At 48.9% G+C, this 16298-nt stretch overlaps 1 protein-coding gene across 3 annotated transcripts in view; it reads right to left on the minus strand.

The window, feature by feature from the left end:
• The window catches only part of ANK1 (ankyrin 1), a 98002-nt gene that overhangs the window by 14373 nt on the left and 67331 nt on the right, over window positions 1-16298 (minus strand). For 2 of the 3 annotated variants that reach the window (XM_060085842.1, XM_060085843.1), the window contains exons 36-38: window positions 15883-16014; window positions 14469-14615; window positions 439-997 (exon numbers count right to left, since the gene is read on the minus strand). In XM_060085842.1, the coding sequence (XP_059941825.1) occupies window positions 439-997; window positions 14469-14615; window positions 15883-16014 (838 nt within the window). The remainder of the gene's footprint in view (window positions 1-438; window positions 998-14468; window positions 14616-15882; window positions 16015-16298) is intronic. The other variant, XM_060085844.1, reaches the window with a different exon arrangement.

Consider the following 16298-nt stretch of genomic DNA (forward strand, 5'->3'; position numbering starts at 1 on the left):
CCAAATACGGTTTGATTTCGGCAATCAACACACAACAGCGATGGGGGCCCGGAGCACCCAGCTCAGCTGTACTTCAGGGACGTGGCTTCTCCCAGCCTTACAATCTCTCTCCCAAGGACACTCTCCCCGCTCCCAACACCCTCAGCCTCTCTCCTGCTGGCCGAAAGATGGGGTTGGCGAGGGTGGCGCGGGGCGTGGTTCTTGGGGAGGGACTGGCCTTTGCAGACAAGCTCCACTCTCACAAGACAGAGGCCTGAGCGCGGGCTGGGCGGCTTCAGAGGCGAGCTGGCGCCTTACTGTATTTATTTGCTCCAGTGTGTTTAGAACACAGGGGACAGTGGCGCCCGAGTTCCCTCTGTACTCGCTGCCAGGCACAGTAATCCCCTGCCAGAAGCCCAGGACGGTGAAAGGCATCCCGCACGGCGGCCCAGCCCTTACCTGTCCTGGCTGGAGTCCATCACCCGACTCACGGTGTGGGATTCTGTGATGTGGGCTTGTACCCTCTGCTGGCCTGAAACAAGAGACACTTCATTCCCTGAGCCCTGCCCTGCACCTGTCGAGTCCTCCTGCCTCTCATGACCTGGCAGCTTCTCTTCTGACCTCTGACCTTCCTCCTGGTCAAGCAAATCGATAAGGCCATTTGTGGCATCTGAATCCACTGTGTCGTCCTCCACGAGGTCCAGAGAGCCCAGCATGGGGCCCTGGGGTCCCTCGGAGAGCGCCCCCTCCAGCTTCCACTCGTGGCCGGTGGCGTCCGAGTCCTCGGCCTTGCTGCACTCCAGAGAGGAGTCCTCAGCAGTGACCAACGAGGGCGTGACGCCCGCGGACCACACCTGCATGTCAGACATCTCCAGCATGGCGTCATGCTCCGTGCCCGCCAAGGGGATGGCGTCTAGGACGGCCACCTCGTTCCAGTACTGGTCTGCGCGCAGCGGAGAGGGGAGCGCGTAGTGCAGGGAGGCGGGGGACAGCAGCTCGTCCTGCAGCGAGGAGTAACCTGGATGGGCAGACAGAGGGCGACATGCTCCAGCTGTGACCTTCCATCACACGCGCTCACGTGCCGGTCACGTGCGCTCAGGCACGGCCACTGACGCGCATGCGCATTCCGGCGGTGCGGGCCTTCCCAAGCCTTGTGGCTTCTGCCCAGGCACCCGGGCAAGAGAACAAGGCTCTGGGGGCTGAGGAAGAGGGGGCAGCCAGGGGTGAGGGCGGGGAGGGGGCTCCTTTGCTGGACGCAAAGAGAAGAGGTTGGAATGCTTTCTCTTCCGGTCCAGAGCGGGGATCAAGACGTCTTGATCCGGAGGCTGGAGCTCGAGCCGTCCGCAATCACGTGAAAGCCCCACTGCTTAGCGGCCGCGCGGAAGGCAGGGCTGCTCTCTCTTTGCACCAGCGTCCCTTGGGCACAGCCCTTGGGGGCTCTGTTAGGAATGCACCTCCAAGGGCGGGGGCAGCCCCAGAGCCAGGGTCAGTGACCGAGCCCTGGGTGGGGGCTGGCGAGCACACTGAGCATCCACAGACCTCGGTGCGGTGGTCAAACGGGAAACCGCTAGGTGTGGGATGAAGTCACTTATCCGCAAGCGGTGTATGGGTTCCAGGAACCGTGAATGAGCCAAAGTGGCACAAGGGAGGGTCCTCAGGGCTCACAGGAGGAGGCCAGGTCAGAGGGCGCACGAGGTCCCAGGCACAATGCTGTTTCCTCAGAACTCTGCCTGCCGGTCCCACCAGGTCAGCTGTGACCCGGGGGAAGGGAGCCAGCGGGCCCAGGCCCCTACCGCGCAGCCCTGTGGTCAGCAAAGCCTGTTCCCAAGCCTGTTCCCTGGGGACGGGCTCGGACACGAGTCCCTGATAGTCTCCTGGTTGGGTCTGGTGTGCAGACCAGGATGCTGAGGGAGAAAGCAGGTTTAAGTGTGGGATCAGTGTGCGTGTTCTGGACGGGGGTCCCTTGGGTGGGGCCTCTGCTCTCCTCCAGCTTCGGGGGGACGGTTCCTGCAGCAGCGGAAGAGGGCCTCTGCCTCCCCTTTGGAGCAGGTGCCAGTCTGAGGGGGGCCTAGAAGGCAGGATTCTCCACTGGGCCCAGCCTGTCTGGGGACCCGGAAGCAGGTGTGTGCCCACAATCCCTGAAGATCCAGCAGAGCTGAAGGGAACCCTGGGCATGGGTGGGGCTGCCCCTGCAGGGCCTCCAGGGACCTTCCTGCTACGTCCCGAGAGGCCCCTAACCCAGTGTCCACAACCTTTATCCTGCCATTCAGCCCTCACTGCTCCCCACCCCTGCATCTGGCTTAACCTCTCTCCTGGCCAGAGGGGCCCTCTTCACTCCCAGCTGGGCCTCAGCTCCTGTCCTCCAGCTTCTCTGCTTCTGATAGAACTCAGCTGTCCTCCTTCACTCACTTCTTCAACCAGAAAATATGAACTGAGGTCTGCTTCCGTGCCAGGTACCATACATGCTAAAGGGTTGGGGATTATAAACACACAGACACACACGCACACACAGACACACACACACACACGACAGGTCCTCTTTGTCCTCTTTCTTTCACGACGTTTTCCCAACGACTCCAGCCCACCTTGGACTCGCCCATCCTTGAGCCTGTCCTGGTTCGCATGACTGTCAACTCCAAGGACAGGGAACCTGTCTATGCTGTCCCAGTGCAGAGCTTTCAGATGTGAGGGGGACACGGGAGCCAGAACCGATGACCTAGCCCATATGCAGTGAAACCGAAATTGCCAACGATTACAGGTGTTCAAGGTGCCGGCAGCCAGGCCACGTGCTTGACATTCATTCTCCCTTGTAATCTTTCCGGAGGGTTTTTCTCCTGACTGATCTCTACAAGTCTACGTGGTTCCAGATTCCAAAATTAGGAGAACGAGAAACAGACCATGGCGGGGGGGTTGGCTGGGGGTAGGGCTGTGCAGTGACAGGGACCAAGGGACCCCTCCAGCTCTGGCCAGACTAGGAGGGACAAAGAGAGGAGGGTGGTGGGGGAAATGGGTGGGTCAGATCTTCCCACGACAGTAACACCAAGTCACTGCACGTGAAACTATGACCTAACTGGGAAACCAGGGCAATGGCCTTCCAACCCTCTACAGAAATCTCTCCAGATATCTGCGAACAGAACATTTAAGAATCACATAATTTTTTTTCTTCTTGAAAGCATTATTCTATTATTACCATTACTAATTGAGCTCTCTTTCATATGAAATATATCCAACATGTTATTTTTAATGGTCACAACAACATTATTCCTACTTTATAGATGAGGAAACTAGAGATTTAGCAGCTTGCTTAAGGAACACAGTGAGAGTGGTCCTTTCACTAGATTTTGCCATTAATATATTTTAAAGATAGCTTCATGGAGGTATAGTTGGCATACAATAAAGCCACATATTTAAAGTAGATAATCTGATCATTTCTGATACAGGGAAACACCCAGGAAACCATCACCACAGTGAAGAGAAGGGCCATTCATCATCCCTGAAAGGTTTCCTCAGGATTCTTTGTAATCCTTCACTCTGCCACCCCACTCCCAGGTAACCACTAAGCTGCTTTCTGTCACTATACAGTTGTTGCATTTGCCAGAATTTTATATAAATGGAACTATACAGTGTGGAATCCTTTTTGTCTGTTTTTTTTTCACTCAGCCTAATCTGATCCATGTTGTTGCATGTATTGATAATTCATCCATTGTTATTGCTGAATGTCTAGATCACACTGTAGGTATATGTTTAACTTTTTAAGAAACAACCAAAGTTTTTTCCAAAGTGATTGTCCCATTTACATCCCCACGAGCAGCGCATGGGCTCCCAGTTCCTCCACATCCTCCTCAACACTTGGTATGTTGGGTTTTTTTTTTTGTTTTTTATTCTAGCTCTTCTTATAGATGCGTAGCGTATCTACTTATAGTTTTAATTTGTATTTCTCTGATGATTAATGATGCTGAGCATCTTTTTGTGTGCTTATTTGCTATTTGTCTATCTTCTGGGTTAAGTTCAAATCTTTTGCTCACTCTAAAACTTGGGTTGTTTTCTTATTATTGAGTTTTGAGAGTTCTTTATGTATTGTGGATACAAGTCCTATATCAGATGATTATTTGCCAATACTTTCTCCCAATCAGTAGCTTGGGTTTTTTTTTTCTTCATTTTTTTTTAAACAGTGCATTTTAAAGTGCAGAAGTTTTAAACTTTGAGGAAGTCCAACTTATCCATTTGTTCCTTTATGGATTGTACTTTGGGTGTTGCACCTAAGAAGTATTTGCCTTATCCAAGATCTCTAAGGTTTTCTCTTATGTTTAACCAAGAATTTTTATAGTCACAGGTTTTACATTTAATCTATGATCCATTTTGAGGTAATTTTTGTATGTGATGTAAGGTGTGAATCCCAGTTCATTTCTGCATATGAATATTCAAGTGTTCCAGCACACATATTGTAAAGATTATTCACTGAATTGCCTTTGCACCTTTGCTGAAGATCAGTTGTTCCTATATGTGTGGTTTTATTATTTCTGGATTCTATTGTGTTCCACTGACTTATCTGTCTTTATGGCAGTACCACTCCATATTGATCACTGTAGCTTTGTAATAAATTTTGAAGTCAGTGTAAGTCCTCCAACTTTGTTCTTTTTCCAAGCTGTTTTGGATGTTCTAGGTCTTTTCCATATGAATTTTAGAACCACTTTGTCACTTTCCACAGAAAAGCCTACTGGGATTTTGACTGGGGTTGCATCAGATATATAGATTGTTTCAGGGAGAACTGACAAAGTATCGAGTCTTCTGACCCATGAACACGGGTGTATCTCTACATTTATTTAGGTCTTTTTAAATTCCTCTGGGCAACATTTTGTAGTTTTCAATGTGTGTCTTTCACATCTTTTATCAGATTCAGCTCCAAGTGTTTCAATTTTTTTCAGTGCTATCATAAAGGGTATTCTTTTTTCAATTTCAATTTCCACTTGTTCTTTCCTAGTATATAGAATTCAGTTGATTTCTTAATATACTGAAACTGTGTCCTGCAACCTTACCAAACTCATTTGTTAGATTCCATTGGATTTTTATATATATCATGTTGTCTGTGAACAAAGACAGTTTAGTTCTTCCTCTCCAATCTGGCTGCCTTTTATTTCTCTTACTTGCCTTATTGTACGGGCAGCACCTTTAGGACAAGCTTGAACAGAAGCCGGGGGAGCAGACATCATTGGCTTGTTACTGCACTTAGAGGGAAAGCACTCAGTCTTTCAACATTAAGTGTAATGCTAGCTTCAGGTTTTTTGTAGGTGCCTTTTAGGGCTCTGCTATCAGACTCTCCAATTTCGGGGACAGCGATTTGACCTAAGTCCTCACTTCTTTTACAGACCCTAGAAGAGTTACTGATTTTTCAAACCGTGTAGCTTTTTATTTGTTGTTAGCATGGAGTGGTGACATCCAAGCTCCTTACATGCAGAACCAGATACTGATTTATTTTAGAATATTCAACCATTTTGCATTCCTTGGATAAACCTCACTTGGTCATGATGCACTATCCTTTTATATAGTGTTGGATTTGATTTGCTAAAATTTAGTTTATATTTTTTTGCATGAGTATTCATGAAGGATGTTGGTCTGTAGTTTTCCTGTAATGGCTTTTTCTTTGACCAAAAATGTAACGCTGGCCTCATAGAATGAGTTGGGAAGTATTATGTCCTTTACAGTTTTCTTAATGAGTTATTTCTTCCTTAAATGTCTGGTAGCATTCACCACTTAAGTCCTCTGGGCTTGGAGTTTTCTTGGTGGGAATATTGGTTTTTTAAAAAATTTATTTTATTGAAGTATAGTTGATTTACAATGTTGTGTTAATTTCTACTGTACAGCAAAGCGATTCAGTTATACATAAACATGCATTCTTTTTCATAGTTTTTTTCTATCATGGTTTATCACAGGATATTGAATATAGTTCCCTGTGCTATACACTAGGACCTTGTTGTTTATCCATTCTGTACATAATAGTTTGCATCTACTAATCCCAGCCTCCCATCCACCCTTCCCCCATCCTCCCTCCCCCTTGGCAACCACAAGTCTGTTCTCTATGTCTGTGAATCTGTTTCTGTTTCATAGATATGTTCACTTGTGTCATATTTTAGATTCCGCATATAAGTCATATCATATGGTATTTGTCTTTCTCTTTCTTTTTTAAAATAAATAAATAAATTTATTTATTGGCTGCATTGGGTCTTCATTGCTGTGCGCGGGCTTTCTCTAGTTGTGGTGAGTGGGGGCTACTCTCCATCGCCGTGCGTGGGCTTCTCATTGCAGTGGCTTCTCTTGTTGCAGAGCACGGGCTCTAGGCACATGGGTTTCAGCAGTTGTGGCGCGGGCTCAGTAGTTGTGGCTCGTGGGCTCTAGAGCACAGGCTCAGTAGTTGTGGTGCATGGGCTTGGTTGCTCCACAGCATGTGGAATCTTCCCGGACCTGGGCTCGAACCCGTGTCCCCTGCATTGGCAGGTGGATTCTTAACCAATGTGCCACCAAGGAAGCCCCCTGTCTTTCTCTTTCTGACTTACTTCACTTAGTATGATAATCTCTAGGTCCATCCATGTTGCTGCAATGGCATTATTTCATTTTTTTATGGCTGACTAATATTCCATTGTATATATGTACCACATCTTCCTTATCCATTCATCTGTTGATGCACACTTAGGTTGCTTCCATGTCTTGGCTACTGTGAATAGTGCTGCAATGAACATTGGGGTGCATGTATCTTTTGGAATTACAGTTTTCTTCAGTCTTTAGTGATGTTGCCTCTCTCAGTCTGGCTGGATGCTTAACGATTTATTGATCATTTCAAAGAACCAGCTTTTGGTTTTATTGATTTTCCCTAGTGTTTTCTGTTTTCAACTTCATTGATTTCCACTCTGATCTTTATTAGCTCCCTTCTGCTTACTTTGGGTTTAATTTGCTCTTCTTTTTCCAATATCTTAAGATATTATAAAGCTGAGGTCACTGACTTGAGAACTTTTCTCTTTTTTAATGTGGACATTTAGTGCTATAAATTTCTCCCTAATACTGCTTTACTGGCATACCATACATTTTGATATCTTGATTCAAAATACTTTCTAATTTCCCTTTTGCTCTCTTCTTTGACCCATGGGTTACTTGGAAGTGTATGATTTAGTTTCCATATGTTTGAGATTTCCCATGTAGCTTTCAGTTATTGACTTGTAATTTAATTTCACTGTGGTCAGAGAACATACTCTGAATGACTTGAATTCTTTTACATTTATTGAGACTTACTGTATAGTCTATAACATGGTCTATATTGGTTTGTTCTAGGAGCAGTTGAAAAGAATGCGTGTTCTGTTGTTATTGGGTGGAATGTTCTACCCATTCCAATTCCTAACGTCACTTAGGTCAAGATGAATGACGGTGTTGTCAAGTCTTCTATAGGGTTACTCATTTTTCTACTTGCTCTATCAACTCTCAAGATGGGGTGTTGAAATCTCCCACTGTGACTGTGGCTTTGTCTATTTCTCATTGTGCTTTTCTGTTTTTGCTTCATGTATTTATAGCTATATTACTGGTGCCTAAACAGTTAAAGATTGTGATGCCCTCTTGATGAACTACTTATTATTATGAATTTTTTTCTTTATCCCTGGTAATATTATTTGTTCTGAAATCTACTTGTCTGATATTAATAGAGCCACTTCAGTTTTCTTTTGATTAGTGTTAACACAGTTTATATTTACTCATCTTTTTACTTTTAAGGAATTTATGTTTTTATATTCGAAAGGCATTACTTATAGGCAGTATATATTTGAAATTGACCTTTATATCCAGTCTGACTACCTCTGCCTTTTTTTCTTTAATTAATTAATTAATTAATTTTGGCTGCATTTGGGTCTTCACTGCTGTGCTCAGGCTTTCTCTAGTTGCAGTAAGCGGGGGCTACTCTTCGTTGCTTTGCGCGGGCTTCTCATCGCGGTGGCTTCTCTTGCTGCGGAGCGTGGGCTCTAGGTGCACGGGCTTCAGTAGTTGTGGCACGTGGGCTCAGTAGTTGTGGTTCACGGGCTTAGTTACTCCGTGGCATGTGGGATCTTCCCGGACCACAGATTGAACCCGTGTCCCCTGCAATGGCAGGAGGATTCTTAACCACTGTGCCACCAGGGAAGTCCCTATCTCTGCCTTTTAATGTGGGTTACTTAGGTCATTTACACTTAATGAGATCATTAATATGATTAGGTTTAAACCTGTCATTTGCTAATTTCTACTTTCATCCCATCTGTTTTCTTTTTCCTCTTTTGGATTAATTGAAATTTTCCATTTTATCTATTTTGATTGCTTATTAGCTATAATTCTTTGATTATTTTAGTAGTTGCTTTAGGGCTTTTAGTATACATCCTTAAACTATCACAGTCTACTTTTAAGTGATGTTATATAACGCTTGGCATATAGTATAAGAACCTTACAATAATATACTTCCATATTTCTCTCTCAAATTTTTTGACTTTTGTACCATTGTTGTAATATATTTTACTTTTATACATGCTATAAACCCAACATTATATTGTTATTTTTGTTTAAAAGTTATCTTTTAAAGAGATTTAAATAACAAGAAAATTATGTATTTATTCTTATCGTTAACATTTTTGGCAGTTCATTCCTTCACGTAGATCTGTATTTCTGTATGGTACTGTTTTTCTTTGGCCTGAAGGATTTTAGTTTTAAACTTTTCTTGTAGCAGGCACCTCCTGGTGATGAATTTTCAGGTTCTGTGTGTATGGAAAAGTCTTTATTTGCCTTCGTTTTTGGAAGTTATTTTTGCTAGGTATAGAAGTCTAGGTTACTTTAGAGATGTGTTTCTTTCAAGATGTGTTCTACTTTAAAGGTATTGTTCCACTGTCTTACTTCCATTGTTCCTATGAGAAATCTTATGTAATCCTTATCTTTATTCCCTTGTATATAACAGGTCTTGCTTTTTGCCTCTGGCTACTTTTAAACCTTTCTCTGTCACCGGTTCTGACCAATTTGTTTAAAATGTGCCTTGGCATAGTAGCTTCCATGTTTCATGCAGTTAACTGAACTTCTTGGATCTGTGTATTTACAGTTTTTGTCAAATTGTAAAATTCTGGGCCATTAATTCTTCAAATACATTTTCAGCCCCTTCTCTGCTGGAAACTCTAATTTCACAAATATTAGGTCACTTGATTTCTCCACAGCTCACTGATGCTTTTTTTTTTTCTTCCTGTGTTTCATTTTGGAGTTTCTGTTGCTATGTTGCCAAGTTCCCTTCTTCTGTAATGTCTAATCCCATTCAGTGTACTTCATTCATCCTATACCTTATAGCTTCATCTCTAGGTGATTGGTTTGGGCCTTTAAAAAATATCTTCCAGGGCTTCCCTGGTGGCACAGTGGTTAAGAATCCGCCTGCCAATGCAGGGGACATGGGTTTGAGCCCTGGTCTGGGAGGATCCCACATGCCACGGAGCAACTAAGCCCATGTGCCACAACTACATAGCTTGCGCTCTAGAGCCTGTGAGCCACAACTACTGAGCCCACGTGTCACAACTACTGAAGCCCGCGAGCCTAGACCCCGTACTCCACAACAAGAGAAGCCACCACAATGAGAAGCCTGCGCACCGCAACAAACAGTAGCCCCCGCTCGCTGCAACTAGAGAGAGCCCACGCACAGCAACAAAGACCCAACACAGTCAAAAAAAAAAAAAAAAAAACAACTTCCAAGTCTCTACTACACTTTTTAAACATCTGAAATAGTTATTAACTGTTTTACCATTCTTGTCTGCTAATTCTAATATCTGCATCCGTTTCAGTTGATTGATTTTTCTCCTTATTATGGGTTGTGTTTCCCTGCCTCTTTGTATGTATGTCTGGTTATCTTTCATTGGATATGGTGACTTTTATCTAGTTGGGTGCTGGGTATTTCTGTATCCCTGTAACAATTCTTGAACTTTGTTCCGTTATGTAGTTGAGTTCCTTGGAAACAGTTTGACCCTTCTGAGTTTTGCTTTCAAGGTTTATTAGGGAGGAGCATTGATCAACCGAGGGCTAATCGCTCTCCATTTCTGAGACAGGACCATTCTGTGTCCCCTGTGCAGTGTCTGGGAACGACAGTCTGACTCTCGGGAGTAGATGATTAATATTCAACCAACACTTGCGGGGGACCTTCTGGAGGTCTGCAGAGCGCTCTGTGCAGCTGTCTCTCTAGGGACCTGTAGCTGCCCTGGTCTCCTGGGACTCCCAGCGACTTCTCCTTAACCAGGGAGTCTTCCTGGATTTCTCCTCCTTCTGCCATGACTTAGAAACTCTTTCGAGGCAGTGATCTAGGCAACTGTAGGGTTCACCTCATTTATTTTCCATGTCTCATAGGTCACTGTCCTTTGCTGCCTGATGTCCAATGTCTCGAAAACCGTTGTTTGGTATAATTTGTCCATTTTTTGCTTGTTTCAAGCAGGAGCGTATATTCAGTCCCTGTTGCCTCATCTTGGCCAGAAGTGGAATGCGTCTCAGACAGCCCCTCAGATACGGCCGGATAAACATGTTCACTCCTGGGAATCTCAGTAAGACTTCATAAAGGCTGGGAGAGGGTAACTCTGCTGGTCACAGAACACCCGAGGCTCATTCTTGGTGACTTTTCCACGTTGAAACTTCCTGGGGTTCATGTGAATGGAATTTCACCCAAGCAAAAATGTGTCCATGAAGAGAACTTGTGCAACCCTCCCCCAGGACTTCTTTCTGCCTTGTGTTTTGTCCTGCAGGCCCTCCCCTGGTCGCAGTGTTTAAGGGCTATGCCCCCTGCTCCCTCTCAGTCTCCAGAAGACCCCGCTGACCCCACTCTCACCCCCGCAAGCGTGGATCTGGGGCTGTAGGTGTCCATACTCAGTGGAGCGGGGATTACTGCTGACAGGAGCCATGTCTCACATGGTCTGGGGTGGACCACAGCACAGGAAGGTTTGCTGAGTCCCCTGGGTTGAGCTCCAGAAGTGCCTGTCTCTCTGGCAGTCTCACGTGGCCCTGCCTATACCTGGGTCACCAGCCCATCCCTCAGTCTAGAGCTCTCCCCTCTGGGGTTGCCTTCTGGGGACACCAGGTAACAGGCAACCACACACACAGCTTTGGAGCAGAACCGTCCAGCAGTGGCCTGTCCCCCAGCCTCCCCTCATCTGGGCTGTCACACTGGGTCTCCGTTAACCTAGGCCTAACGCTGCCCCCACTAGTTTGATGTCAGCAGCAAACCAGACAAGGGTGGACAGACAACCCTAACTCAGTCAGGAGCCGCACTTCACTAGCTGTGTTCACTGAGTCCGTAGAAATGAGACATATTGTGTTTCCAAGTAGACATTGTGTCCAACTCATCAAACCCAATGGAGTTGACCAAACAGGATGTGAGATGTCCATTTTTTCCTTTTACATGAGAAGTCTGTTTTATTTTTAGGAACATGCTTTTTTTTTTTGCTCCACGGGCAATTTTTTTTCATGTTTGTTCCAAGGGCCTGGGGTAGTTCCTTCCTGTGCAAGAGAAGCAAACTGGCTTTTTGACTTAAAGCCCCTTCTGCTCTGGCCAGTCCAGGCAAACACAGCAAGAAGAGCCAGGAAGGACAAGAGACCTCAGGTTCCTATCTTCCTGACACCACAGAGCAACGAATCACTGCCCCGAGTGCCCACAGGGAGGCTGAGACGAGCAGAGAACGAGGTAAAGCACAGAGGAGGCAAGGTACCGCCGTGGCCATCGGCGCAGAGGCCTGGGCCGGCCCAGGACAGAAAACCAGAGGAAGCGCAGGAGGCTGCTGTCCCCCCGTCCTTCCACCTCTGATCCCTCTTGCTCCTCTCCGGGCCAGAAGGGCACCCACATGTGGGATGGTCTTCCTGGGACTGCAAAGAAGGCAGGAAAAATACACAGAAGCCAGCTCTGGTGCCCAGAAAGGCAGGATGGACCAAGCGGGCGTCTGTTTCTGAGTGTCTGCTCCGGCCTGGGGGAGCGTGCACACAGGGCACACGGCCTGCGTTTGCCGGGACACCTGCTGGACGAGGGGGTTCAGAAGGGCTGACAGGCGACAGAGCAGCCAGGAAGCACAGAAGCATTCAGAGTGTGACGTCTGCAACCAAAGCAGGGGAGGATCCCTTGTCAACTTGTTAGATCTTGTGACCCCTCTGGTCCAAAGCTACAGCGGCTCTCCCTCACTCTCCCAGTAAAACCAGTGTCGTCAGGATGGCCTGGAGGAGCCGCCCTCCTGCTGCCCTTGCCCTCTCTTCCTCCCCTCTGGCCCCTCACTGTTCTGTGGATGCTCCGGGCACGCCCGCTCAGGGCCACTGCCCGGGATGCTTGTCTGGGTGCTCTCTCCCGAGTTTGCACACCCACTCCCTCCTCTCCCTCCAGCCTTTGTTCAGATGCTACCCACTCCCACCACACTATTTAATCCCCCAAGCCCAGCACTCTGATCCCCCTTGCTTGAGTCTGTTTTTTCCCACCATCTACTTGCTAGCGCATTATACGATTCACTTACATGTTATATTGTTGTTTGCCTCTCTACACAAAAGGTAAGCTCCATGAAGGCAGAGTTCGGGACTTTTCTTTCTTTCTTTCTTTCTTTTTTCAGTCTGTTTGAGAACTGACTTATCTACCCTGCTTAGAACAGCCCCTGGCATGTGGCAGGTGTTCAGAAAATATTTGCCAAATGAGCTGACCAACTGCACAGCCTTTCCACAGTCACGGAGCACAGGACCCAGGCCCACAGGGGCTCGAACTCTGCTCAGGCGTTAGATGAGAGTCCCCAGGCCCAACTGGAATCCTGAGGCCAGCAGAGACATTCATAAATACCTGGGTCCGTAACTGCCCTTTTAAACAGTTTTTTTTTTTTTATTGTGATAAGAACACTTGACATGGAATCTAGCCTCTTGACAGATTTTTAATTGTTGTAACTGCCTTGTTTATACTCATGTAATTTTATGGGCCTGGTGTCCATAGAATTGGGGCACAAAACCCCCAAAACTTGAGTTGACTTGATTGAAACAGCTCTGGGGATGTTAAGAAACCCAACCAAGTCACCGGTTATCATGTAAAAAAGGGAGAGGTGTTCTGTCACTTGATTTCCCCCAGTTTGCAGCACTCAGCCCCCTTCCCTCGGTCCTCGTGAAAGGGAGTTGGTCACTTAGCAGTCCCTGCTGTGTCCAGCTGGTCCCCCAAGAGCGGGGAGAGGGCCAGCCTGGGAGCCCTCAACGCTGGGTCTGAGGGGCAAGCCTCCTCCATGGGAACAGCCCCGAGGGCACACAGGCCCCAGCAGGCAGCGAGGACGCCCCAGCGTCAGGCCGGGGGCCCTTGGTGACATGCATCAGTGGAGGCTGAGGGCCCCTGAACACCTGGCCCAGGTGAGACCGTGGAGACAGGCAGTGGGGGAGAGAGCGGACTTGCAGGCCAGGTGAGGTCAGAGGCAGAAGAGAAAGGCCACAGGACGCGGTCAACAGATGAGCCCTGTGCCCAGGGGCCCTGGATGGCATGTTTCAGGAGACACAGGATGTGGGAGAGTCACCCGTGTCAGGGGCGCGGCATCCCCCTGAGCAGGGCCCCTGTCCCCACCCTCCACTCACAAGCCCCCGCCACGGGGGCCCACACGGCGCGCGCACGTGTGCGTGGCCGGGAAGGCTGGTGACTTAGGAGCTGGGGGAGGACAGCGACGCAGCTGCGGGATGGGGCACGTGCCGGCCTCGTGGGAGCCGGTTCACAGAACCATATTGCTTTTCAAGGCCTGTGAGGAGCCTCAGGTCTCTAATGCCAACTTGCTGATTTTAGGGAAGAGGCTGATGACTCAGCAGTGGAGTCAGGAGGAAGCAAGGGATAGAAGCCAGCCTCCCGGCTCCCGCCGCAGGGGAGGCCCTGCTTCTGTGGCCCTGGTCAGCCACAGAGATGGAGGGGCAGTGGGGGTCCCGGCCCTGCTCCTCGCTCGGCCGCTTCCCCTGCTAAAAGGAAGGTGTCCTCAAAGGCCGCAGGGGTGGGTGCTGGGGGCAAAGGGCAGGGCCCCCCGGGGCCCGGTCACATGGGGGCTTCTTGGCATGCAGAACCACATCAAAACGAGTCAGGGGAAAGAGATGGGGCGAGAAAAAAGGGAGAGAAAAGCAGAGACCGAGACCGGGCTGAAGAAAAGATCCCGCTTAGTCTCAGAGAAGGGGCCGCAATAGGGCTTCAGGACGCCCCCTGGCCGGTCCCCACGGCACCTGCGCCAGAACTTAGCGCCCTTGCGTTTCCCCGCCGACTGGGTCGCCAATGGGTCCGCGCATGCGCAGAGCTGGCGGGGGGGGGGGGCGTGCGGCACGCGGGGCCGCTGAGCGGGGCCTCGGCTCCTCCCGTCCTGCCCGGGCCCCAGGCGCCCCCCCCCACCTCTGTGTTCACCACTGCCCGTCCAGAGAGAGACTGACCTCCGGTCACCGGGAGAGAAGGTTCCAGGGAGGGTCAGGAGGCGGCGGCTCGGCCCCTTCGTCCAGGAGACACTCACCATTCATCTGGGAGGGGGACGCCGAGTAGTCCCGGTCCGCGGGCCGGCGGTCGGGCTTCAGGTTGCGGCCCTGCCTGCCCGAGCCCTCCAGCATGTTCACGATCTCGCCGCGGTCGATGTGCCGCAGGGCCGCGTACAGGTTCTCCACTGCGGGCAGAGGGGAGGAAGGAGGGCGCTGGGGGGACGGCTACCCATCGCAGGGCGCGCGGGTCGCCCGGCTCTGAACTCTGGTGGGGTGGGGGGGAGACTGCGAGGAGGGGGATTGCAGGCGCCCGCTTTTGTCAAAGTCAAAGCAAACTACCCCTTCGGAGAAGACGGCAGTTCTGGGGACACTGCGGTTCCCGTCCAGCCCACGCAATAAAGCGAAAATCGCGGTAAAGCGAGAACACGAATGTTGTTGTTTTCCCAGTGCATATAAAAGTTATGTTTACACTACACTCTAGTCTTATTAAGTGTGCAGTAGCATTCTGTCTAGAAAGACAAGGCATCTACCTTACCTTTAAAATATTTTATGGCTAAAAAGCACTGTCCTCTGAGCCTTCAGTGAATAGTCATATAAGCATCACTGATAACACATCAGCGTAACAAATGCAATCATAATGAGAAATTTTGAAATATTGAGAGAATTACCCAAATGTGACAGACACGAAGTGAGCAAATGCTGTTGGAACAGACCTGCTGAATTTGATTGGGAAAAAACACAGTATCTGCGAAGCGCCGTAAAGTGAGGTAGACCTGTGTTTTGTTAGCCTTTAACGGATCTTTTCCAGACCCTAACAGTGGCGAATTTCAAGGCATGGGAAGTGATTGTTTGTCACCTAAGAGGAATACTACAAGAAGATGAGTGAGGATGATTGGATTCTGTCTTCTGGAAATCCTTGGTCCTTGCCAGTTGATTTGCCACGCAAACGTAAACACTCAATTTCCTCATACTGCTTTGTATTCGGGAATGGGGTGGAGGAGGGGCTGAAAAGAGTGAGGCAAATCTTCCCTCCCCCGTTGGAGAAAATCCTGGAAGAAGAACTCCATCCGAGGGGGGACTCCTCACTGGGCTGTGTCCCGAGGGGACAATCCTCATCTGTTTGAGAAATTCAACCGGAAGGCACACACCCTACACAGATGCCGTCTTCTAGGGGTCCTGGTGCGCTTGTGAACTCATTCTGAGGATGGGAAGAGATCACGGCCAAGATTCTCCGAAATCCCCTCCCGGCAGGCTTGCCCAGAAGACCAGGGATCCTGAGAGGTGCATGTGTGCGTGAGTGTGTGTGTATGTATGTGTGAGACAGAGTGTGCAGAAGAGATCGGTTCCAAAGGCCACCACCACCCAGGGAATTTGGAGGGAGAGCTACTTGGTGAGAAGAGGTCCTGGCACAGGCTTTGGGGAGAGAAGGCTCCCCTGCCCATCGGTACTGACTCTTTGCATCCTGGCCTTCACGGATGACCCATAGGTTCAACAAGGCCACACTCTGCTCCAGCAAGGAGTTGGGGTTCTCCACGCGGATCCTGTTGATGTCATCCACGCCGAACTGCAGCTCGCGGGCCAGCTCTGCACACAAAGAACCAAGACCGGGTGTGAGCCCAGCCAGAGCCCAGCCCCGGCCCCCGAGCCCGCGCGTGGAGTGGGGCGCCCGGCAGGGACCAGGAGATAATGAACAGTCTCCCTCTGGATTCCGTATTCCTTCTTCCCAAGGAACACCTAGTGAAATGCTGACACGTACACTGTTGTATCCCCAGGGAACGAGCCCGGAGGAGGCATGTGCCCAGGAGAGGAAATAGGTATTGAATGAATGAGACTGAGCCACTTATCCAAGGTCACAGGACAGGCTGGGG

Source organism: Mesoplodon densirostris, chromosome 20 (genome assembly GCF_025265405.1).
Source record: "Mesoplodon densirostris isolate mMesDen1 chromosome 20, mMesDen1 primary haplotype, whole genome shotgun sequence".
Lineage (NCBI taxonomy): Eukaryota > Metazoa > Chordata > Mammalia > Artiodactyla > Ziphiidae > Mesoplodon > Mesoplodon densirostris.